The following is a 26,708-nucleotide window of genomic DNA, read 5'->3' as shown; positions in this document are numbered from 1 at the left end:
GTTTGTTTCTCAGAGTCCATGGTTTCTCATGGTTCGTCTCCCCCTCTGATTTCCCCCCTTCATTCTTCCTTTCCTGCTATCTTCTTCTTTTTTTTTTTTTAACATATAATGTACTATTTGTTTCAGAGGTATTGTGAGATATATTAATCTAGTAAAATAAATAATGTTCTGGAATATCAGTTTTACTGTAATCCAGGAACTGGTAAAGATTGTCTTATATGTTCTAAGTGGCCACCCCATTTGTTACAGTGAGAGGACCCCCTTTGTATCCCTGGGATCTCAGCCAGGTTTCTTTTCCTCCCAAAATATTTAATTAAAATATGATAAGTCTTTATGGAATTGATTTCTGTTTATTCCCTCCTAGAGGAATTGTGGTCTTCCTTGAGTCTCCAGTTTTACACTTGACTCTGAAGGTAACCAAGAACTAGATATATCAATAAAGGATGACCCCATTTAGAGATTCCTGCACATATAAGTATTATTTATTTCCTCAGTTAAATGTTTTCTGATAACTTTCTCTAAGTTTAGTGGTCACTCTAACTTTTATGCCCCCAAACAAACTTCTTTCTTTAATCCTTTATTTATGCTTATTTACCAATTTATCTCCCTCCTTAAATAGAGTAGGATAAATATACTGCAACTTTATTCACCAATGATGTTGTAATTATACATCTTGTGGTCATTTTTTTTTTAAGTTTTTTTTTTTAATTTTTATTTGACAGAGAGAGATAGGAACACAAGCAGGGGGGAGTGGGAGAGGGAGAAGCAGGCTTCCCACTGAGCAGGGAGCCTGATGTGGGGCTTGATCCCGGGACCCTGGGATCATGACCTGAGCCGAAGGCAGACACTTAACAACTGAGCCACCCAGGCACCCCTCTTATGGTCATTTTTTAGTTCTTATCTTACTTGACGTCTGGAACTTTTGCTGGTGTTGAAGTTCCTCTTTCTTGAAAATCTTCCCTTATTTGGGTTCTATCATGTTAATCATATTTGTCAGTTAGATTTTTCTTCTACCTATGCACAACGTCATGTATTTAGAAATGGTTTCCCATCTGCCTTTTTTTTTTTAATCCAAAAAGCCCCCCTTTTACTAAGATACCGTCCCATAGTACGCAACCAACTTACTGTTTTCCCTAACTAGTTCAGTTGAGCTATTTGAGAATTATGAAAGGTCAGAAATGACAGTTTGTTCAACAGAAGAATATGATTTATACTGTCTTGCTTACTAAAAGTTCTTGAATAACCCCTATCCAATGGCATTATTTGCACACATGTGATCTAAATAAAAATAAACGCTCTTTATTTTTTTTAATTTTTATTTATTTATTTATTTATTTTTAAAGATTTTATTTACAGGGAGCCTGATGCAGGACTTGATTCCAGGACCCTGAGATCTTGACCTGAGCCGAAGGCAGACACTTAACCAACTGAGCTACCCAGGCGCCCTAAACACTTTTTAAAAGTTTTTGTGACAGCCTTTAATAATTTTTCCATAATTCCAGCAGGGGGCAGCAAATTGAAAAATATTATTGGTCTTTGAAAATGAAACGAGGTAAATGTATGAATATAGTTCTTAACGTTTATAGTCTCATTATATTCTAAATACTGTAACACTATCGAGACTTTCATATTAGCATCATTTTGTATGCAAAATTTTATTTTTGCCTAGACAAGCAGATGAACTATGGTTTGTTTCCTCTTAGGTAGGAAAGGAAGAAGTCAGAAAACTAACAGTTTTTCCAGTAAGCATTTACTGAGTATCTCTTATATGCTGACACTCTGTTAGGAGTTTGAAATTTAAAAATAAAGATAAATGTGTACCCATACAATACAATGACATAATTATTGAGAGGTTTGAACCAAGTGCTGTAGTAGCATTTTTTAGAGGTCTTAGCAACAAATCTCTGGGCATGTGGATGAGGTTGGAAAGGAGGGTTCCACTGTGAAGGAGACCTTTGAGCGTGGTGTTTGCCAGGTAATCAAATGGGGAGAGGTTTTCTGGTAGAATGAATGGCATAGGCAAAGTAATGTGGGTGTGAAGCAACCTGGCATCTTTAAAGTTTAGCAAATAGTTTAAGATGCCAGCTATATAAATTAGGTAGGGATAAGAAGAAAGAACCTGCAAGTTGGGAAAGAAGTTTGGGCATTATCTTGTAGGCTCTAGGCATTTTACACAGGGGAGTGATGTAATTAGATTTGTACAGCAATGTGAGAGATGGGCTGTGAGGGGTTTTGAGGGAAGGGCCACCACAGGAAGAGTGAGTCATTAACTCAGGAGGGAGATGGTGGAGGCCTTTTTATGAAGGCAACAAGAAGGTGGATGGAGAAAAATGGTCAGTAAAGAAATACTGAAGAATATAAGCTAGGATTTGGTCATTGATTAGATGTAGATTAATTGGCTTACCATACCTTATTTTTAGTGATATATTTTGTATGGATATTTTGAATATATGAAAATAACTATGTTAATAAAGCAAAAAGTAAATGACAGATTTTAAAATACCTAGAACATCATAGTAATTGCTGTTGTTTAAGAGAAAAGGAAATGGATTAACTTTTTTTTTTTTTTTTTTGGTAGTATAGATTTTCCCCACTATCTAAAAGTGGAGCGTTCCCATGAACCCTTTCAATTGCCAAACTGGCATAAGGGAAAGAGTATCCCTCACTTTCTGAATGTTCAAGTTACACCTCTTCACTTTTATGGAAGACCTACTTTTGGTATAGTAATGGCTGTTCTCGTAAAAGTGAAAATCCTCTTCAGGTTTCTTTTGGTTAGTGAAAACAGCTACCAGTGTAGGTCTTTTGGAAAAGTGCAATGGCATAACGCAAACTTTTGTTAAGTGGGGGAATACCTGCATCTCTCGCTCGCTCACTCTATCTGTTACGTTTTCTTTATCCATTCATCTATCGATGGACAGTTGGGCTGTTTCCATAATTCGGCTATTGTAAATAACGCTGCTATAAACATAGGGGTGCAGGTATCCCTCTGAATTAGTGTTTTTGTATTTTTTTCGTAAATACCCAGTAGTGTGATTACTGGATCATAGGGTAATTCTGTTAAATTTTTGAGGAACCTCCGTACTGTTTGCCAGAGTGGCTGTACCAGTTTGCATTCCCACCAACAGCACGGGAGGGTCCCTTTTTCTCTACATCCTCACCAACACTTGTTTCTTATATTGTTGATTTTAGCCATTTTGACTTGTGAGGCAATAATCTCATTGTAGTTTTGATTTGCATTTTCCTGATACTGAGTGATGTTGAACATCTTTTCATGTGTCTTTTGGCCATTTGGATGTCTTCTTTGGAGAAATGTCTGTTCATGTCTTTTCCCATTTTTAAATTAGATTATTTATTTTTGGGGTGTTGAGTTTTATAAATTCTTAATATATTTTGGATACTAACCCTTTATCAGATATGTTATTTGCAAATATTTTCTCCCATTTCATAGGTTGCCTTTTAGTTTTGTTGACTATTTCTTCTGCTGTGCAGAAGCTTTTTATTTTGATGTTAGCCCCAGGAGTTTATTTTTGCTTTTGTTTCCCTTGCCAGGAGAAAGTTTTAAATTTTAATTCCAGTGTAGTTAACATACAATGTTATATTAGTTTCAGATATACAATATAGTGATTGAACAGTTCCGTATATTACTCAGTGTTCATCAAGATACGCGTACTCTTAATCCCCTTCACCTGTTTCACCCATCCCTCCACCCATCTCCCCTCTAGTAACCATCTGTTCTTTATAGTTCAGAGACTTTGATTTCCCTTTTTTTCCCCTTGTTCATTTATTTTGTTTCTTAAATTCCACGTATGAGTGAAATCATATGGTATTTGTCTTTCTCTAACTGGCTTCTTTTGCTTAACATTATACTACCTAGATCCATCCATGTTGTTGCAAACAGCAAGATTTCATTTTTTTTTATGGCTAAGTAATATTCCATTTTATATGTAAACCACATTTTCTTTATCCATTCATCTATTGATGGACACATCTGTTGTTTCCATAGTTTGGCTATTGTAAATGATGCTGCAGTAAACATAGGGTGCATATATCCTTTCCAATTAGTGTTCTCATATTCTTTGGGTGAATACCCAGTAGTGCAATTCCTGGATTGTAGGGTAGTTCTATTTTTAATTTTTTGAGGAACCTCCATACTGTTTTGCACAGTGGCTGCACCAGTTTGCATTCCCATCAACAGAAGAATTTGTAAGGGCTAGGATGAGGATGTTGAGGAAAGGTTAATCAGTGAACTGTGTAAGCACAGTAAGTTATTTCTTGAATTTGCAGATGTGTTTCTCTGTGATTAGGCCATCTGTGTTTGCTAATTGTTGCTCATCAGAAGTTAGGCTCCTCCAATCCCACAGAGACTGGGAGAAAGGATGCCGTCTTCCTCGATTCAAAAGGATGGTTCCCAGGTCCTTGAGAAAGACACTCCTAGGTTGTAAAACTGACAAGAGTCTTCTAAAAAGATGTCCATATATTCCTAAGGAGCAAGAAAAGAATTTATGACGACAAGTTTTCTAAAGAAAATGCACTAAGAAAGGGGAAATCAGGGCCTAGAGTCAGGAAGTTCTGCCATTCTGAAGTTAGCCAAGATGAGGTTAAGGCTGTCTTGGTCAGGCTTCTAGAATCAGTTTTTGAAGTAATGTGACCTCTTTAAATCTGTTTTTTTAATCTGTAAAATAAGGATGATAAAATAATATTGTTGTGAGGATTAAATGACATAATCTGTGTAATGTACATTAGTACCATGTAATAGCAACTCCTATTTTTGTTGTTATTAAAAGAATCATCTCATCCAATTCTGTCATTTTGAAAATGAGATGATGAGAACTCAGACAGATTGAATGATTTGTCTAAGGTCACACAACTTAGTAGTGTATTTTAGTGAGTAGCTTTATCCTTAAATCAACAAGTATAAATATTAGAAAATTAAGATACAAAAGTAAGAGCCACAAGTAAAGGTAGAGCCACAAGTAACTTGACTTTGTTTTGATCATTCTGGATTGGCTAATAGCCATTTAAGTATAGTTACTCACAAAATATCTCTGTGAAAATCAGTTTTTAATTCAAGGTGGTCTTTCATTCAATTTGATACAAATTTTGTTCCAGACATATTCTATTTAGCTACTTTACCATAATATAATTTCATAAATAAAAGCTTAGCATCTCCCTCTATAATGAGTGGTTTTTAAATTTTGTGCCAGAGTCCTTAGGATTCAGCAGACTTCCTCCAGGACTAGTTGGGGGTGGGGTGTGAGGCAGATAGGCACAGGAAGGAGGACTCTCAGCTTTTGTCTGTTTTAGTGTGTTTCTGATTTTGTGAGAGATTTCATTACAGCGATGGCAAGAGTTTGAAAACCAAATCCTCATGGATAGTTAAAAATCTCAGAACAAAGAGAAAACACAAATACAGCAATAACAACAACAAACAAAACAAAACAAAAAACCCCACCATTAGTGATAGAATTTGGGATTCCAAGGGAAAGAGTCATTTTCATTTTCCTCAGGAAACCTTTCACACCCACAGCAACTTCCTTCCATTGGATTTCAGTAAGTCTTGTTAAATGCTAGGGAAGAAGGAAGCATTCAGTAACTGATGTTGGGGAGAAGTGCTATTGTACATTCTTCTGCAGGAAGCCATGGGCCAGTGGAGTGGAGGTTTGGGAGTTAAGGTTTAATTTCTTCTTTATTATTTGGTAAAGTTACTTATTGTGAAAATTCTTCCAAGGTGTTTTCACAACCTCTCCAACAATAAATCTGAATTTGAATGTATATTCAGAGGGATGATTTTCCTGCCTCAAAGGGTGGCATGAGGATTAAGCGAGATAACAGTATCTTCTCCTTGTCTTCTGTATAGTAGGTGTCCACACTAGATAAACACTATATACTAGTATTACTATTTTTGGTGATGGTTGTGGGCAGAATTCAATAGAATGAGATTAGGAAATGGAGAGAATTACATACAAAAACATAAATTTGTAAGGGTAACGATCACAAACACTGAGACCAGGGACCTCGTTTTCTCTTTGACTACCATACCAGCAGGGCTGGTGTGGAGATGAGGCCCTTGAAATTCTGTTGAGTGAATTAAGATTTCCTTGAAGAGAAACTGCCTCTGTAAAGTAACATGAGATGCTCTAAGTCTCTATTTTATAGATGAGGAAACAGACTCTGAGTTCAAGTGGCTTGCTTGCTGATGGTCACAGCTGCTGGATAGGAGAGTAAAATGCAGTGGGCAAGCTAAGCTTTGGAGTAAGTCCGCATTCACATCTGGCTCTGGGCTTCCTAACTGCTTCTAAGATTGTCTTAGATAAGTTAATCTCTCTAGGTATGTTTTCTCATTTGTACAGTGGGGAAATAATGCCTGCTTCATTAGATATACATGAGCATAAAATGTGTTGACAGTATAGTGAACTTTGTGCTTTGTATGTACTCAATACATTTTACTTTTCTCTGTCTGTACCTCTACATCTTTCATTGAGAAGAGAGGATAGAAGTGGGAATTGTTTAAAAGAAATTCAACTAACATTTTCAGATTTTTAAGACCTTTCCAGTTGACTTTTCCTCTCTCTAAGAATCAGGTTACCAGAGCACATGGGGGATTGTTTAGCACTAAGGAGTTATGGGTGAGATGAGGAGGATATGAGGGTACAGAATTATTTGAGAACAATATTTTTTTCTTCTGTATGCTTGTTTTGAAAGTTTCCTTTGGTGGGTACTGATGAGTAGCATGATGAAGAGAGGTAGTAGTTTCAAGGGGAACTTTCAGAGGAAGAAGGTAAGGTGTTGTTATGAAGTAGTATGGTGATTGTTTAAACACACATAATGGAAACTTACCTAAAATTAGTGTCATTCCTTAAAGAGTAGACACCTGGGGCCTTGATTACTGTTGTCATCATTTAACATAATTCTATGGACGTGAACCAGGACATGTTCTTTTTCTCACTGACCCTTTGAGATGGATTTAATTTATCTGAGATAGACATTTGGAACCAAAATGAATCAGTTTGGGCAACAATATTTTGTCAAAAACAATGTGAATATAATATTGTTAATTGTCTTTTAAGTCTTCTAAATTTGTTCTCTGAGGCAGTTCCTCCAATGCTTTGCATTCTTTTTTTTTTTTAAAGATTTTTATTTATTTATTTGACAGAGAGATAGCGAGAGCAGGAACACAAGCAGGGGGAGTGGGAGAGGGAGAAGTAGGCTTCCCGCCGAGCAGGGAGCCCGATGCGGGACTCGATCCCAGAATCCTGGGATCATGACCTGAGCCGAAGGCAGACGCTTAACGACTGAGCCACCCAGGCGCCCCGCTTTGCATTCTTTTTTGCGGAAATAATTATACCAAATGATAAATGTGCCAGATAAGTGGTTTGAAATTGTTTAAAAAGTTTAAAAAAGCAAGCAGTGACATCAATATTGCAACTATATCTGCTGACAGAAGCTAAATCACATTTACATCTATCTACTTCATCCAATTCAAGTTCAGAAATTTTCTTGCCCTTCTTTGGTTGCAACTCTCCAGCTTATTTTAAGTAAGCAATGTTAATTTTGGAGCCAGTTGGAATTTTTAATGCTGTTGATATGAACGATCTATATTAAATACCCTACAAATCTGTTTTTATAAATTCTTTTTATTTATTTATTTATTTATTATTATTATTTTTTAAGATTTTTATTTATTTGAGAGAGAGAGAGAGAGCACACAAGAAGGGGTAGAGTCAGAGGGAGAAGCAGACTCCCCGCTGAGCAGGGAGCCTGATGTGGGGCTCGATCCTGGGACTCCTGGATCATGACCTGAGCCAAAGGCAGTCGCTTAACCAACTGAGCCACCCAGGCACCCTAAATTCTTTTTTAAGAGGCATGGCTAAATTGCATGTAATTTCTTTGATTGTAAATATGTCTGTATTTTCTTGAATTTGAGAAGGAATTTTTTTTAAATAACGAATTTTTCCCCTGAATTTTGTTTAGACAGAATATTGGTGAAAGCATTCTTTACCTGTGGGTGGAAAAAATAAGAGATGTTCTAATACAAAAATCTCAGATGACGGAACCAGGTAGGATTGAAAAATATTATTAATGCTCTTTTAGCTTAATAGTAATTAAATTTCCATGTAGATATTCTAAATGAATTTTTTTTTTTTTAAGATTTTATTGATTTATTTGAGAGAGAATGAGAGAGAGCACATGAGAGGGGGGAGGGTCAGAGGGAGAAGCAGACTCCCCGCCGAGCAGGGAGCCCAATGCGGGACTCGATCCCGGGACTCCAGGATCATGACCTGAGCCGAAGACAGTCGCTTAACCAACTGAGCCACCCAGGCACCCCCTAAATGAAATTTTTAATGAAAATCTATTGTTTTATGGTTTATATGTGATAAAATACAAGTTTCTCTGGAAAGTTCATTTACTCATGTAATTATGGTTATTTCTTTCTATATGGTTTTAGGCTCTTTGGTTTCATATTATATCCTTACAGAAGTAGATTTTTTTTTTTTTTTTTTAAAGATTTTATTTATTTATTTGAGAGAGAGAGAGTGAGAGACAGAGAGCATGAGAGGGGGGAGGGTCAGAAGGAGAAGCAGACTCCCCGCCGAGCAGGGAGCCCGATGCGGGACTCGATCCCGGGACTCCAGGATCATGACCTGAGCCGAAGGCAGTCGCTTAACCAACTGAGCCACCCAGGCGCCCCAGAAGTAGATTTTATAGTTAAAGAATTTGGGTCTAAAATTTCTGCTTTCTTTGGCTATTAAGGTAATATGATCCGTGTAACATTCTTCATGAATTATTGGAGTACATCAATTAGACATTAGCTTCAAATGAGTGAAGTGTCTATAGAAAAAGACCTTTGGAAAATACACTGAACTGATATTTAGGATATAAAAATTTACTTTGAAAATTTATTTTTAAATTGAGATATAATTCATATGCCATAATTATTCATCCTTTAAAAATGTATAATTCAGTGGTTTTAATATATTCCAAAGTTGCACACCCATTACTACTATCTAATTTCAAGACATTTGAAAACCATATTTTGCCTATTATTCTTTCATTGAATCATTGTATGACAATGTGGAAATTTCTACTATTTCATTGTTACCACTGATAGAATTGTTTTCAATCTGAGAAAGAGATTTTTTAAAAACAAACCGATTATTTAGGACTCCCTTAGTAAAATCAGTATACATTTAAAGTTGATAGTAGTATATACTTTTTCAGAGCATTTAACTTTTCTGTAGAAGCAGATTTTTTACTGCTTCCATTAACATCTAAGAGATAAATGGTAAGAAGATGTTCTGTCCATGTGACGATCTTTTTTGAAGTATTTTCCTTAACTTTCATGATTCATGTTCTGATTTTGTAGCATTTCAGGGCACTGATAGGAAAAGTAGTCTCAAAACAATTGATTTTTGCCAATCTACCATTCTAGAGTATAGGATAATTGCAAAAATGGAATGTATATCAGTAAAAATTTAGGACTCCAAAAAGCTTGGGATCACTCAACTCTCAGGAAATTTAAAAAATTATAGATATTAAAAATGACATTTTCTCCTTTTTCATCTATATCCACAATATAGTTTAGCCACTCTCCAAATTTTAGAATTATTGATTTTTGTTGTATAACTTGTAATTATACTTCTTAGAAATTTTGTTTGGAATTTTTCTTTTTTTTAAAGATTTTATTTATTTATTTGAGAGAGAGAGAATGAGAGACAGAGAGCATGAGAGGGAGGAGGGTCAGAGGGAGAAGCAGACTCCCTGCCGAGCAGAGAGCCCGATGCGGGACTCGATCCCGGGACTCCAGGATCATGACCTGAGCCGAAGGCAGTTGCTTAACCAACTGAGCCACCCAGGCGCCCCTGGAATTTTTCTTATCAAAATTGTTTTTGTAGACTTCATACTAAAATGGAAGGATTTGTAGTTCTGAAGAACTAATAAGGCTGCAAGCTAGTGATCAAGATATCTCATGAGAATTTTCCACTCCAGGGCACCCACTTGACATGTAATTTATTTTGATTTTACTGTTAATCTTCAGTACAAATTTATTATTTTGTATCTTTTTTCTACTATAGAAATACTAAATTTTAAAGTGATTAAATACAACTATTTACAATTTTTAAAAATTCTTAACTAATTTTAGACTTAGAGAAAAGTTGCAAAAATAGTACAGAGGACTCTTTTATATCCCTCACTCTGCTTCCCTTAGTAACATCTTACATAACCACAATATAATTTCTCAGAATAGGAAACTAATATTGGTATAATATTAACAAAACTAAAGAGCTTATTTGAATTTCACTGATTTTTCCACTAATGTCCCTTCTGCTGTTATAGGATGCTGTCCAGGATTCTACATTGCATTTAGCTGTTATTTCTCCTTACTCTCTTCTAGTCTATAAATAGTTTTAAAGTCTTTCCTTGACTTTTATGACTTCTTATGACCTGACTCTTTTGAAGAATACTGATTATTTTGTAGAATGTTCCTCAATTTGGGTCTGTCCATTGTTTTCTCACAACTGGAGCAAGATTGGGCATTTTGGCGAGAATACCACAAAAATGATATTGTGTTCTTCATAGTGCATATATCAAGGAACTCGTGGTATCAGTATGCTTTATTATTGATGATGTTTACCTTGATTCTTTGGTTAAGGTGGTATCTGTCAGATGTCTCCAGTGTAAAGTTAAGGTATTAATAAGGACTCTCCAGAGAACCTATAGGGGGCGTGTGTGTGTGTGTATTTATAAAGATAGGGAGGGAGGGATGCAAGAAGAGGGGGGGAGAGGTTAGGACGAGAAGGAAAGAGATCAATTTACTTTAAGGAATTGGCTCGTGAGATTGTGGAGGCTGGAAAGTCCAAAATCTTCAAGATAGTTTGGCAGGCTGGAGACCCAGGGAAGCACTGATGTTGCAGCTCAAGTCTGAAGGCTGGCTGTCTGCTGGCAGAATTCCCTCTTTCTCTGGGGAGGTTAGTCATGTTTCTATTAAGACCTTAACTGGATGAGGCTCTCTCACATTGTGGAGGGCAGTCTGCTTTACTCAAAGTTAACAGATTTGAATGTGAATTCCATCCAAGAAATTCCTTTACAGAAACATCTAGAATAGTGTTTGACCAAATAAATACTGATACTGTGGCCTAGCCAAGTTGACATATAAAATTAACCATCACAGTTACTATTTTTCCTTTTGTAGTTGATAAGGACCTTGAGGGAGATATTTTGAGGCTATGCTAATATCCTATTCCTCCTTAAACTTTCACACACTACTAAACACTACTACTAATTTTAGTATCCCTTAGTGTGTCTTGTCAACAATATTTATTACTGTGGTGTTTGCCTAATGATGATTCATATTTTCTTCTTTCCTTCTTCACTGAATTAGAATTATGTTGTGAGGAAGAGATGTCTTTTCTCTGTTTATTTTTTTGATTATTTATTTAAATCAGTATGAACACATGTATTATTTTATTCTATGGGTTAAAATTCCATACTACCATTATTTTGTTGCTCAAATTATTCTAGGTTTCACCTTTAGGATCTCCTTCAGGTAAACACCTGTATTCTTTTTGTAAGCTTACCACTCTTATTTATTTATTTATTTTTTGAGCATTTCTTTACTCCCTGGAATCAAAAGATGTTCCAGGCTCATCTTTTCTTTTCCTTGCTCCAACCTTGGAATCAGCTACTTCTCATAAAAGTCCTGGTTCCTTCTACTGAAGAATGGTATTTAGAGATCAAGACCAAGAAGTTTTTAGGTAGAATTCCTTACTCTTAGAGTTCACTGATAATATCTCATATCCACATAGGCCCCGATGTAAAGAAGAAAACTGAAGAGGAAGATGTAGAATGTGAAGATGATCTCATTTTAGCATGTCAACCAGAAACTCCTGCTAAAGCATTGGATTTTGATATCAGTGAAAATCGAACAGGTATAATGTTACTAACTAGTTTCTTTTTTTTTCTTTTTTTCTTTTTTTTAAAGATTTTATTTATCCATTTGACAGAGAGAGACAGCGAGAGAGGGGACACAAGCTGGCAGAGTGGGAGAGGGAGAAGCAGGCTCCCTTTTTGAACAGAGAGCCCGATGCGGGGCTCGATCCCAGGACCCTGGGATCATGACCTGAGCCGAAGGCAGACGCTTAACGACTGAGCCACCCAGGTGCCCCCTAACTAGTTTCTTTTGAGGAGAGTGGGATAGCAGTATTATGTATTGTTTTTTGAAATGGTATAGAAATGTAGTAAACTCTCACATGTTAAGAAATAGTTATTAATTTGCAGAGAATTGAGTTATTTTTTTCCCACCTGCTGGCCATTTTGGTGTTTGCTGGGTCTGTCAGAATGGTGAGGAAAAAGGAAATTTCTCCCTCCCTCACCCCTTTTTTTTGTGTGTGTGACTTTCTAGAGTTTTGAATTAGTGATGGGAGAAACTGAAACTAAGAAAAGCTGTGTTAATGTTTTCAATTCACATCCTGTTTTTATTATTTCTATTTTGAAATCCTCAGCTGTCTCCTGATGTTGCAGAGTTAAATTTTAGTCTGTGCTCACAAATATAAATATAATAATTGAAAGTGCAACCACTGAATTAAAGCCAGTAAAATGCCTTTAAAATTTTAGTTTTTGCTTAAGCTAATTTGTTCCATAATCTAGTCGTATTCAGCTTATGAATAGATTGATGTGATAAATCAGCTCTATGTTGTGATCAGAAAGTATCTTCCATTTTAGTATCTTAAAATTTTGAATAATAGCATCAGTTTTCTCAAGTCTTTTACAAAAAAGTTTCCTATGCATTATACAGTAGATTTTAATTAATTAATTTTTAAATTTTTAAAAAAGTTTTTATTTATTTATTTGTGAGAAAGAGAGAGAGCACAAGCAGGGGGCAGGGCAGAAGGAGAAGCAGACTCTCTGCTAAGCAGAGGGACAGGGAGCTCAATGCAGGGCTCACTCCATCCTAAAACCCTGAGATCACCACCTCAGTCGAAGGCAGGCGCTTAACCAGGTGAGCCACCCAGGCGCCCCTACACAGGAGCTTTTAAACAATACTATGAAATTTTAAAGTTTTTGCATGATATTTCAGGACTAGCAAGGGGATACACAGGAAGAGAAAGAGTGGGAGAGAAGACCCAGGACTATGACTCCTACTTTAGTCTCACATTTTATTCATGTATATATTTGTGGATTTGTCATAAGATTTCTTTTGGGAAACAGGATCCACTATTAAAAGAATAAGAGTGAAAATCATAGTCACAATAAATAGTATCTGGTTTCTGTTGACCTCAGTACCGCCCTAGTACAGTGGTCACAGTTCATTTCAAGAAGAGGACACTCTCAGAAGAAAGGCAAAATCCTGCATAAACCTGGTTTCTTGTCCTAGTCCTGCCACAAACCAGTGCAGTGAGTTTGGACAAGTTGTTTAAAACTGTCAGGAAATACTTTTACAAGTACTGGTTGAAGTAGTTCATTAATTGTAAGGCAAGCTGACTTGGTAAGATTAAACAGATCAGTGAATAGAAATAGGAAACAATTTCAGTTCTTTTTCCTGAATGACTTTAGATCCTAAATGAGACAGATGTAGCAGCCAGAATGGTTGGTAAATTAGTGGTTCTTAAACTTGTTTAAGAAGCAGAATAACTCGAAATCATGATACTCCTTAGAATACCAATTTAGTGTATCCTTGATATATTCAATCCTATGAAGTAGGAACAGTTTTATTAGTAGAAGAGGTTACATTACAGCTATACAAAATAAAGTCCTAGGTTTCCCAACCCAGAAGTCCATTAACAGAATGGATAAACAAATTGTGCTATATTAGCAGCTGACCGTCTTTTTGGTCTCAGGACCTTTTATACTCCTAAAACTTAATTATTGTACAATTTATACTACTGTAACAGCCCAGGATTTCAGTCCTAACCTACTACGGGGTGACCTTGGCAGGTGAAAATCGTTTCTAAGTCAGGTAGTCTAATCTTATTTACAATCTCTTTGGAAACTTTTTGCTTAAAATTATAATTTATAATAGACAACTATTAATGGCTATTGGGGTTGATTTGCCATATAATTTATATCTCTTTCCCAGCTCCTTTCCCCACCCTCTGCCAACACCATTGTCAATTTTTCAGTGTTTGGATGTAGGAATTTTAAAGATAAAAGTAATATAATTCTTTAAATTTATAGAAATAGAAGAATTACCTCCGATTGATCATGGCATTCCTATTACAGACCGAAGAAGTACTTTTCAGGCACACTTGGCTCCAGTAGTTTGTCCCAAACAGGTAAAGTTACTATGTCCAGCTCACTTTGATATTGTTTTGCCCAAGTAATTCAAGTAAATGGTTTTGCAATAATATCCTTATTTTTGCTATTGTGTTTAATTTTCATGTAATTCAAAAATATTTTGCTCATTTCCTACCCCTAAATTACTGTGAATCATGGGAGATTTGTGTTTTTTCTATATGTTAACCACTTTCAAAATAATATCTAAATTCTAGTGAGGGCTTAATCCCATAATGGATTTTCAAACAAGAAAAACCCATTGGGTGGAAAATTATGATGCTTAATAGCTTGTTAAAAAGAATTATTTGTCCTGTTGCGTGGGAGTTCTGTAAAACCGAGTGGGTTCCATTGATGCCCAGGGAAGGGGACAGTGGACAGACTGGCTGATCAGGGTCTTCTTGACCTGAATTCCTTTTCCTTTCTGCCTCCTGAACTTAGGTGACCTGGCTCCCACCCAAGGATATCAAATGGGAGACTTTTCAGTCACAAACTGTAACAACCTATAAAGTTAAACAACAACAAGAGTGTCATTAATTTAGCATAGGTTTTAATCATTAGTTTCTTCCCTTTGGTCTCTGCAGCTCCTCCTCTCTAAGCTCTTCTAAGCCCCGACCTACAGGGATACAGTTCTTTGTACCAGGCTGCCCTTTTACTCTCTTCTGGTCTCTGGAAGAGGAAATTCTTCTCTGCGTTGACTTGTGGTCAAGATAACTGCTTTTGGTGCAGGCTTCTGGCTCTTTCTCTCAGCAACTCTATTTTGTCCTGGGCTGTTGCCCATAATCTTGTTGCCAGGGTCCTCATTAGACATTCTGTTCTGAATCTGTTCATCCTGGATCCTCTTTCTTTTTCTGATTATAGTCACTTAGACTTAGAGGATCATAATTTGTGAGAGCTAAAATAAATCTTAGAGGTCATTGTCTGCTTTATTGATCAGGAATCTGAGAACCTGAAAGATTAAAAAATGATAAACACCAGACTGCACAGTTTCTGATTCAAATTGATCTCTGTGGCTGCAGCTCCATCTTCCCTACCTCCAGGATTTCTTCTGTATTCTTTGCCTGTTACCTTTCTGAAAGGTCTGGCCATGTGTCCCTATCCCCAACCCCCAGTTTTGCTTATTTCCATTGTCCACAAGGAAAAACCTGAACTCATTATTCAAGGCCCTTTGTGATAGGACCCTAGCTTTATCATTCCTGATACAATGTCTTTTGTCTTCTCATTCATACTCTAAATAGTTTCTACATAAAACTATTGGTCACTTCCAGAACCTTTCTCTTTTATGTCCCTGGTTGGGTTACCAGATAAAATACAGGATACCTAGTTAAATTGGAATTTCAGATAAACATTATTGTATGGGACATACTAGTAATAAAAAAATTATTTGTGGTTTATCTGAAATTCCAATCTAACTGAGCATCCTTTATGTTTTATTTGCTAAATCTGATAGATTTGCACACATAGTTTCCTCTGAATGGAATGGCTTCTTCCTCCCCCACCCCTTTCTTCCCTTTTGATGCAAAAGAGATTGCCACTCATCTTTCAGGACCTGGCTCATGTTACCGCCTCTATAAACCTTATATGACTCCCAGAGAGAGTTTCAGTCTTACATTTGGAACATGCCATTTTGTATCTGTCACATTGGATACATTAAACCTGGTAAATTTTCAGAGCTCATTTTAAAAAAAGGTCATATTTACATTTAAAATTTTGTAGATGGGGAAAAAATTTTCATATGTAAGTCCCTACGACATGTTTAGTGCTCAGATATTTGGTCTCAAAAATACCAAGTCTGGAGGCCAGGCTGACCTCTCTCCATCAGTTCCAATAAAGCCTTGCCTGTGCCTTTGAAGAAAAAAAAAATACCAGGTCTGTAATTTTCATACCAATTAAGAGTACCAGTTTTTGCCTCTAAAATGAGAAAACTTTGGAAATGGCTGTTTCAGAGTGTAGTGGATTCTTTAAGTCACTATTTCAGTACAACAGTATTTATATCAATATGCTTTAAGATATTTTTCTAGCATTTATTTATAAAACAAAAAGTATACATTAGTTTATTTTATATTACTGCTGTTTTTAAGGTGAAAATGGTTCTTGCCAAATTGTATGAGAATAAGAAAATAGCTAGTGCCACCCACAACATCTATGCATACCGGTGAGTGATCATCACAATTTTAGGAATGTTCCATTTGTAAAAAATGGGGGAAACTGATGCATGGTTTTTAAAAATAACAACTATTATGTGGGGTTTTTTTCCTCTATAAACCAAATGGTCATATATAGAATATTTGGAAGCTGCAGAAAAGAAAAAAAAGAATTTGGAGGGGAAATCAGCCATTTTCTGCCATTAAATGTAACTGATAATAATTTGATATATTTTGATAATATATCTGTACATTTTCTTTCTCTCTTCTATGCAGTGTTTATTTTTTCAATGCATTATCCTATTATCCCATTTCTTTCTTAACAAAACCATTTTTCCATGTTGTTATAATTGCTTTATAAACATTATTGTAATGGCTGTGTAATATTTCTTTGAGGCTCTATACCATTATTTACTTAACCATTTACTTTTTTGTTCAGTTTTTCATGTTTTTCACTATTGTAGAAAATAGTCCTGTGAACACCTTTTTTATTCATTTTAGATTATTTACTCAGGATAGGTTCTGGTTACTTCAGATTCTTTTTTGAAATGAAATGAATTCCTATTTTCTAGGAATTGAATTTCCTAGAATTTCAAAAATTCTAGGAAAGAATAGATTCCTAGAAGTAGAATTATCAAAAAATAGGAACGTTTTTGAAACTCTTGATACATACTGCCAAATTTTTTCCAGAGTTTTTCTTTTAAACCAATTTATACTCCCATTAGCAGTAAATTAAGCATGCTTCTTTTCACTATATGCCTTTTAGTTTTGAATACTAAGGTTTTATACAAATCTTTGCTGATGTGTTAGTAAAGAGAGGAAGGGCATATTTCTAAATATGCAAATTAGTACAGACTTAAAAGAACAGAGTTCAGAACTGAAATGAATCAGAATATAAACATAGAGATTTAGTGCAAATTTAAAATGTGATTGAGAATATTGGTAAAATCTAGGCTATCTGAAACTCAGGAAACAACAACAAAAAAATCCATCACTTTGGATGGGTGAGTTTTTAATATTACTAAGTCATATTACTTTAAGTGCCAAAACTTACAAAAGACTATTTGTTATATAATTCCCTACTTACTGGAGTACTGCTGGACAGAATTTTGATGTTTTCTTTATGGGTTAGGGTCATTAATATAAAAATGAGGGATTAGAGTGTGCTTGCTCTCCATGATTAGAATGTGCTGTGAGAGTATTAATAGCCGTTCGTTCATGCCATGTGTTTATTGAGTGCCTTCTCTGTGCCAAATGCATTACGAAAGTTAATTCTGATTATTTCAGCAGTTCTGCCCCTGTAAAAAGCTTAACGTTTTCAAGATCACATGGTTGTTAAGGGGTAGACCTGAGTTTGATAATAAACTAATTTCATTTATCTCTATTTTATGCCTACATGGCTATGTGGCTGCACCTTCAACAATCGCTGGCCATAATGTTCATCTTAAATTACCACAAAGTTAGATAATATACCAGATATTCTATTTCAGGCCCCACATTATGGGGTTTTTAAGTTCCGGTGAGTATTTTTATAGTTTTGCATATTAATAGGTGATGAGCCATCACTTCTCACAAATTTCTGCATGACTACATGTAGCAGCCCATTTACCTCACTCCTTTATAACTGACAGCTGGGAATGAAAGAGCTAGCTTGTCAGAATTGTGTGTCACCCAAGAGTAAACAGGCACAAAGTGGTGGCTTGAAGGACCCCAATGGAAATAAAATAAAGGACCTTTATTTGGTACAAGGACTTTGTGTTGTGTATTTTGAATGCTTAGGATCCTTTTAAGGCGACTTCCTGGTTCTGGGGCTGTGTTCCTGCTTTGGAGTTAAGGGACACTCTTCAGACTACTGGCACACACACCTGTGGGATACTGCATCATTATCTTCCTGGCATGTGAGGAAAAAGTGAAAATGTCCGTGGGATTTCATTTTTTAAAAACCTAATAGTATTGATTTATAACTCAAATTTCCTTCATTGGTTCCATAAAATTACAGTGTTAGATTATAATTACAGTCCTAATATAAACCAACTGCTGACTCCTTTTTGCCTTAAATTTGCCATATAAAATGTTGTCTAGTAGTACTATGTTTTCTTGGAACGAGATCAACTCTAAATAATAACAGAGCCTGGTCATTGTAGGTGGGCCGTAAATATTTATTGAGTGAATGAATGGAAAGATGGATTGAAGGATGAACGAGTGAATGAATGAATATGATTGCTATGCTAAATATGAATATATAATAAATATATGAATATGTTTGTTGTAATTGACCTAGGCGTATAGATATGGTAGTACCTGGCTTTTTATAGCCCCAGCTGGAAAGATATCTTTGGTGCATTTGCCTTGTCCTAGACGGTGTCATCTGGAGGGGCCTAAGAAATCCACTAGACGGCATACTTTAACTGGCACTGATTGCTTTTTATATCTCACACTTACTCGCCATGCTTATTCTGCTACAGTGTAGCCCTACGTTATTATTCCAAATGCAAACTTTCTAGATAATTTAAATAGGTAAATACCATGATTTATCTCTAATACTGATAACCAACTAGGGGAAAAGTTACAGAGAAAATAAATCTTATAATTCTTAGAATGCGGAGGATAGAGAAATGTTCAATGGCTAGAGTAAGATGTGAGGAAAGTATAAAATGTTCATTTATGTTGATTTTATCACCTCCATCTTTTTTATATACTTTTTGTCTCACTAGCTCTAAGGCTCTTTAAAGACAGGAGTAAGCCACTTATTTCTTGTATATCATTTCATGGTGCCTACTATGTATAATGCTTCTCTACAATAAATTCTCAATATATGTTTTTCAGTGACTGCTCTCTGTAACCTTACAGCTTCAAGGTTAAATGAAGTGTCAGATGTGTAAACTTACCTTCCCATAATCATAGCATTTCTGATTTAAAGGAGGCATCCTTGATGCCTAGCTTTCCCAAATACAAACAATGAAACATACTGGATAATGAATCATCAATGAAAATATGCCTAATGTATAGTTCAAGAAGAATTTTTTTTTTGGACAAATATGCTGATTTTGGAAGTAAATTGACTGCAACAAGTATGAAGGTGTAACTCTTCGTGCAGTATTTTGGGGTTTCAAAGTGTAACCGTGTTCTGTGTCTTTCTAGAATATATTGTGAGGATAAACAGACCTTCTTACAGGACTGTGAAGATGATGGGGAGACAGCAGCTGGTGGACGCCTGCTCCATCTCATGGAGGTAAGTGTAAGTTAACCCTGTTGGTCCTCTGCTCTGAGCCCTAAAACTTTTCAGTGAAACAGAGCTCCATTTAGGAATAAGTACATCCGTTAGGCTATGTAACGTGAAATGTATTTGGGTTAATTTTTAAACACTGATCGAGAGAAACTTGTAACCACTTGATATGGGCAGAAAGCACAGGATTAATAACAAGTGCTGGGCTTTGAAGCCCTGTCAGTCATAGACGGTAGATTATCTTCAGCTCTGGAAGAGTATCTCTTTTTTGTTTTTCAACAGTGTTCTCCCTCTGTTTCCTCTGTTCTGTCTCTGTGCAATTCCTGTTAGTTGGGTGCTATTGGACCATCCGGATAGACACAGAATATTGCTTTTTTTTTAAGTTGTCCATCTCATCACCTTTTAAGACATTTTCTTGCCTGTCTTCCAAGATTTCCATTGAATTTTTAAAAATGTTTAACAATCATGTATTTAAGGTTTTTTTTTTTTTTTTCTAAGATTTTATTTTTGGGCGCCTGGATGGCTCAGATGGTTAAGCGTCTGCCTTCGGCTCAGGTAATGATCTCAGGGTCCTGGGATCGAGTCCCGCATCGGGCTTCGTGCTCCTTGGGAGCCTGCTTCTCCCTCTGCCTCTCTCTCTCTCTCTCTGTCTCTCATGAATAAATAAATAAAATCTTTAAAAAAAAAAATAAAGATTTTATTTTTATTTTGAGAGAGAGAGAATGAGAGACAGAGAGCATGAGAGAGAGGAGGGTCAGAGGGAGAAGCAGACTCCTTGCTGAGCAGGAAGCCCGATGTGGGACTCGATCCTGGGACTCCAGGATCATGACCCGAGCCGAAGGCAGTCACTTAACCAACTGAGCCACCCAGGCGCCCCCATGTATTTAAGTTTTAAGAATTCTTTTTTCTTGGGGCACATGCCTGGCTCAGTCAGAAAGGCATGCAACTCTTAACCTCAGGGTCATGGGTTCGAGCCCCACATTGGGTGTAGAGATTACTTAAATATGTTAAAAAAAAAAGAAAAAAGAGTTCGTCTCTATTTTTCCTTTTTTATAGTATACTGTTTTGACTTTATGGATGCAGTAGCTTCTAAAATTTCTCTGAGTATACTAATTAGAGTTTCTTTCTTTCTTTCTTTTTTTTTTTTAGATATTCTCTCCCTTAAATTTTTCCTGGTCCATTTTAGTTTGTTTATCTTCTCCTTTCTTTTTCATGCTGCTGGATTTTCTTAATCTGTATGGTGGTCACTGTCCATTATTTTTAAGAATGGCTTGTTTTTTTTCCTAAGGTAGTTGTAGTTTCTTCTATTACTCTATGTGGAGGTTTGTTTTCTAAACAGGCCATTCGGGGGACCTGGGTGGCTCAGTCGTTAAGCGTCTGCCCTTGGCTCAGGTTATGATCCCAGAGTCCTGGGATCCAGCCCCGCATCGGGCTCTCTGCTAAGTGGGGAGCCTGCTTCTCCCTCTCCCTCTGCCTGCCGCTCTGCCTACTTGTGCTCTCTCTCTCTCTCTAATAAATAAATAAAATATTAAAAAAAATAATAAACAGGCCATTCCCTTGATAGGAAGGAGCTCTGTGTGTGGTCAGGCCTGTAGACTGGTGGGCTTCATGTTAGGAGCAGCATTTGACAGATGTCAAACTGAGGAAGACCTTGCTGGTAGGCACCAGCAATTACTCATGCAGCCCCAGTTCTTCCCAGTGGTTTGTTCAGAAGCAGGTTTTGGTTGTTGTTTGGCTTAGGGGCAAAAGGCTGCTTAAACTGAGCTATTCTGGTTGAATTCATGAAGAACTAGAATGCTACCTGCATGATCTCTCTTTAACTCTATGCGGTTGCCCCAAAATTTCGTATTTGAGGACACTGTAGAGCAGTTTGATTTGTAAATTCCCTTCTCATTCTAACATTCTATCACCTGAATGTTAGGAATCTCACTCTGCTCACTCGTGGTTCTGCCATTAAAGTCACGGGGAAATGTTATGTGCAATTTTGTATACGGGTTATTTCATTCTCTTTTAAAACTTGAATTTGTACATGTCTACGTGTGTATCTAATTATGCTTCTGAAAATAACAGATTTTGAATGTGAGAAATGTCATGGTGGTAGTATCACGCTGGTATGGAGGAATCCTACTAGGACCAGATCGCTTTAAACATATCAACAACTGTGCCAGAAACATACTAGTGGAGAGGAACTACACAAATTCACCGGTGAGTGGTTATTGAGATTATAGAGAGAGTTTCTCACCACTGCCTATAAAAAAAAAAAAAAGACAAAAAATTAAGAATGAATCAAAATGTTTGAGGGGCACCTGGCTGTCTCAGTTGGTTAAGCATCTGCCTTCAGCTCAGGTCATGATCCTGGGGTCCTGGGATCGAGCCCCAGGTCGGGCTCCCTGCTCAGCGGGGAGCCTGCTTCTCCTTCTCCCTCTGCCCCTCCCTCCCACGCACATGCTCTCTCTCTCTCTAATAAATGAATAAAATCTTCAAAAAAAAAAAAAAGAATGTTTGTGGTGCATTAGAAATACCTTTGGACTAGGAAATGTAGACTTAGGTTCTATTCAGAACAGTGTGACTGGCCAGTTAGTTGTGTGACCTTGGGCAGATCACTTCATCTCTTTGAACCTTAATTTCATAGATTCATACAGAGTTTTATAAAACGCTTAAAGACCAATTAATTTTCACTCCCTAAAATTGAGGCCGGGAGGGGTTGTGTAGTTCATGCTACAGTGAACTAGATGTTCTTTAAACGTGTATAAAATTCTAACATTCTCTGTTAGTGTCAGAGCACCTTCCCTCTCCCCTGGCATGCACTGGGATGCCTGCCTTTATACTTAAAAAAATTTTTTTGTTTCATATTTTATAAGCATATTTATTTTATTTAAAGTTTGCTGCCTTCCTTTGGAAAGTGAACAGTAGATTAAATGATATCCAAACTATTCAAATGTAAATCTGTTAGGTAAGTGTTTTCCTTGACTATCCTTGATTATTTTAGAAATATTAAAATAGACTATAAGTAAAAGTTCTCTATGAAACAGGAAGATGATACATATGGAAGTATTATACATATTCCATATGATTAGACTAAAGTTTCCTAAGCCAGTATCTTCATATGAATGGGGAGATACTACATTGATTTATGTCTTTTTTAGGAGGAATCATCTAAGGCTTTGGGAAAGAACAAAAAAGTAAGAAAAGACAAGAAGAGGAGTGAACATTAATACCTAAAATTATACGACAGGTTAATTTGCCTATCATTGTTCACAAATTCCACAGTCATCAGGGAATATTGTGCAGAGAGGATCCTGGACTGCTCAAGTCAGCCAACCCATTGTGGACACCAGCGTTATCTTTTCTTCTTTGGTTATATCATCTGCCAAAAATAGAGAACTTGTGATATATTCATGTGTATTTCAGGCTGATTCAGAAGATTTAATTTGAACTTAATTGCCACTTCATCTAATTTGAAGAAGGTAACAGTTGCCCAGGGCAGTGCCTGAATTAACTGTCCATTTCAGTACATGTCAAGTGCCTTTGTTAGGTGGGGAAGAAGTGTCTCGAGAGGAGTATAAATACCTGATATCTTGTCATCAGGATTCTCATTACGTTAAATGAATATTGCCTTTTACTGCTCTTTATGGCTTATTAGAATTGGAGCTCATTGCAGATTGATCTTGGAGAGTTTCTTCTTGTGATTTTGATTCACAGTAAGTCACCTTTCATTTTATAGGGTTCATCATTGAGTAATGATTAAGCAAAAATCCAGGAGTATCCATCTGCATTTACATGCTGAAGTGATAATTCATCTGCCATATTTGTTAGCATAAGTGTTATGCTTCGGTTTTTGTTGCAAATTGGTGATTGTGAAATTTCAAAATGTGATTTTCTAGCCTCTACTTTTTTTGTTTAATTCTTGTAATGTAAAGCGGTAGATATGGAGTGTCAGTAGTCTTCTCCCACCCCTGAAATGTGTTAGTGTAATAATTCTGTTTTTGGTTTTTTTTTTTTTAACATCCTGGAGGTACCTTTCTCGTGATCTTCATTAAGGAATTAGGACGACACTAGAAGCTCTGCCGCAGTTAATGGGGCATTTATAGAAGGGAATAGGGGTGGGAAAACCACACTGGTGTGGGGCCGGAGCACGTCATCAGGTAGTTATGTAAGTGTGATATACGATTTCATCTGCATTCCAGCCATCTTTCTCAACTCTGTGACTTTACGGAGTAAAGGAACAAACGTTTTGATTGGAAAAACAGAAAATCCCTCTTTCTTTTTTCCATCTTACCAGATCTTCCTTTACATCAGTGTTTTATGTTCCTTCTTTCATCTGTAAGTTATGCCCTTTGCCTCTAGGCATCGAGACAATACATTTATCTTTGAGATATAACAGTAAGTTATTAGCTGTTCCCCTTTAGATATGATTGCAAACAGTTATTGAAAGTTATTAATTGACTGCAGATTTGTCCGAGATTCTCTCCCACGGGGAGGGAGTAGAAGTTCGGAGGCAACTTGGAATGGTGCTTGCATCGTGGAGAGCATCACGGAAGAGCAGACTCAGACAGATATTCTTTTTCTGTTCCCTTGATGTCTTGCCTTTAAAAGACCCAACATCCTTATTTGGTATTTTTAATAAAAATCTAGTAAATGGCTTTACACTAGGATGGATTCTGAGAAATAAAATCCAAGTCATATTTGTTGTAAATATGTCTAATGTTGCCAGTGATCAGGAGTAATCAGAGGATGTCCTAAATATATTTAGAACACTTACCTCAGATTCCATGAAAATTTATGTCCTTTGTTATTAACTGTTAAGTAAAGAAGTTGAAGACCATTAATTAACATTAAAGTAATTTCACAATTTTGGCATGTCTAACCTGTGAAAGAAGATATAAAACAGGAAGAATTTGGTGCTACAGAAAAATTGAGTTAGTTTTTCTATAACACCAAATTTGAATTTCTTTCTTGCTGTTTCATCTCACAGTTACTTAGGTCTTTAAAGATGGAAGACCTTTATATCTATGATCTCATTTTCCCTTATTTAAAAAAATCTTATTTTTCCTTCCTTCTACAAAATTATTAGCCACATTTTCCTGTCTAAAAAACCTAATCTCCTTTGCCCAAAGGCAGTTAGCTAGTAGGGAGAGATCCCAAAGTCTCCAATTCTGGAATCTGAGTTATTTATACTCAACCATTATGGACCCCCAACTAATGATAGCATCTTTTTCTCTATTTAAAATTTCTCTCTATTAGAGGATTTTCAGATTCTCCAAACAATAATTTTCTATAGCCAGATCTACGCTGTGGCATATTTTATAGTATATTGTATTAGTTAAAAATATTCTCCATATGCCAGTATATAAGAGCAAGTAGCATCTACTTTTTAAATGGGAAAAGCAGTATGATTTGGAGGTACGTATCATGAAACAGAGTCTATTTGAAAAGAATTATATCAAGCTAATCACACCCAAGAAAGACTAGCATGAAGCAGATACTGTTTGGAGGGCAGGTGAAATTTACTGGGAAAATTGTATCATCACTTCTAAGTCTACTATCTAGAGATAACCATTATTAACATTTGCTATGTACATCCTTCTATTTTTTTCCTATGCATGATTTTGTATATATGGCTATTTTTCTTTCCATAAAATGGTATTAAACTGTATATACTGTTTTGTATTCTGCATATTTCATATAGAAGTATATTGTTAACATTTTCCCATGTCAATAAATATTCTTCTATGGCTTAATTTCTTATGGCTACACTGTATTCTATCTTCTGGGTATATCATGATATACTAACTAGTCCCCACATGTTTCCAATTTTTAAGTTTTTTCAAATTTTTCACTTAAATAACTATAAAAACTAAATCATTGTGTGCAGATTTTTTGGTATTTATCTCTGATGATTTTCTTAGGAAAAATCCCTAGAAATGAAATTTCCTGATCAAACCATTTACACATTCTAATAGCTTGATTGGTTTGGCCAAATTGCTCTCCAAAAAACATTATCCCTCCATTAGCATTGTGCTAGAAGATACTTAGGATAAGGGAGATATGGAAAATAGGGATTCTGGCAAATAAAACTACCAGTATCTTTTTTTTTTTGTTTTGAAATAATTATAGATTTCACTAGAAGTTGTAAAAATACTCTGCTTTCCCTGCTAGTAACATCTAACATAACTATAGTATGTTTATCGAAACCAAGAAATATATTCTGCCTGCAAGTTCTTTATCGGGTATGTGATTTGCAAATAATCTCCCATTTTGTTGCTTGTCTCTTCATTCTCTCTCTCTCCCCCTTTTCTTTTGTCTTTTCATTTTCTTTTTTTTTTTTTTTAAGATTTTATTTATTTATTTGAGAGAGAGAGAATGAGAGACAGAGAGCATGAGAAGGAGGAAGGTCAGAGGGAGAAGCAGACTCCCTGCTGAGCAGGGAGCCCGATGCGGGACTCGATCCCGGGACTCCAGGATCATGACCTGAGCCGAAGGCAGTCGCTTAACCAACTGAGCCACCCAGGCGCCCTGTCTTTTCATTTTCTTGACAGTGTTTTTCACAGAGTAAAAGTGTTTAATTTTGAAGAGATATAATTCACCTTTTTTTGTTGTTGTTATGTTTTTGGTGTTATGTCTAAAGACTTTGCCTACCCCCAGGTCATGAAGATTTTCTCCCTTTTTAAAGTTTTAGTTTTTTTTTTTTTCATTTAGATCTATTATCCATTTTTAGTTAATTTTTATATAAGTTTTAATTTGCAGTTCATTTTTTTGCATACGGATATCCGATTATGGAAGTGATTAATTTTTTAAATTGAACTTCTTATTGATGAATTTTCACAAAATAAAATGATATAACCAGCACTTCAGTTGGAAGAAAGGACAGTACCAGCACCACAGACTCCCCTTGTGTCTTATCCTACATCAGCTGCTCTCCCCCTTTGCCACGTAACCACCTCCCTGACTTCTGACACCAGAGATTAATTGGGTCTGTTTTGACTCTCACATAAGTGGAATCACACAGTCCTTGCTTGGACTCCTTTTGTTCCAACATTTTGGGAGATTCATCTGGATTGCTGTATGTA

At 36.2% G+C, this 26,708-nt stretch overlaps 1 protein-coding gene across 2 annotated transcripts in view; it reads left to right on the top strand.

Moving 5' to 3' along the window:
- Nucleotides 1–23,741, top strand: part of IMPACT (impact RWD domain protein) — a 28,958-nt gene extending 5,217 nt beyond the window's left edge. The window contains exons 5-11 of one of the 2 annotated variants that reach the window (XM_021686260.2): nt 7,972–8,057; nt 11,805–11,927; nt 14,173–14,270; nt 16,350–16,423; nt 19,554–19,644; nt 21,709–21,843; nt 22,785–23,741. In XM_021686260.2, coding sequence (XP_021541935.1) covers nt 7,972–8,057; nt 11,805–11,927; nt 14,173–14,270; nt 16,350–16,423; nt 19,554–19,644; nt 21,709–21,843; nt 22,785–22,853 — 676 coding nt within the window. In that variant the 3' untranslated portion in view covers nt 22,854–23,741. The remainder of the gene's footprint in view (nt 1–7,971; nt 8,058–11,804; nt 11,928–14,172; nt 14,271–16,349; nt 16,424–19,553; nt 19,645–21,708; nt 21,844–22,784) is intronic. The other variant, XM_021686261.1, reaches the window with a different exon arrangement.
- Nucleotides 23,742–26,708: the final 2,967 nt, after the last annotated feature.

Source organism: Neomonachus schauinslandi, chromosome 14, assembly GCF_002201575.2.
Source record: "Neomonachus schauinslandi chromosome 14, ASM220157v2, whole genome shotgun sequence".
In the NCBI taxonomy this organism is placed as follows: domain Eukaryota; kingdom Metazoa; phylum Chordata; class Mammalia; order Carnivora; family Phocidae; genus Neomonachus; species Neomonachus schauinslandi.
This window is presented reverse-complemented; position numbering and strand designations above follow the sequence as displayed.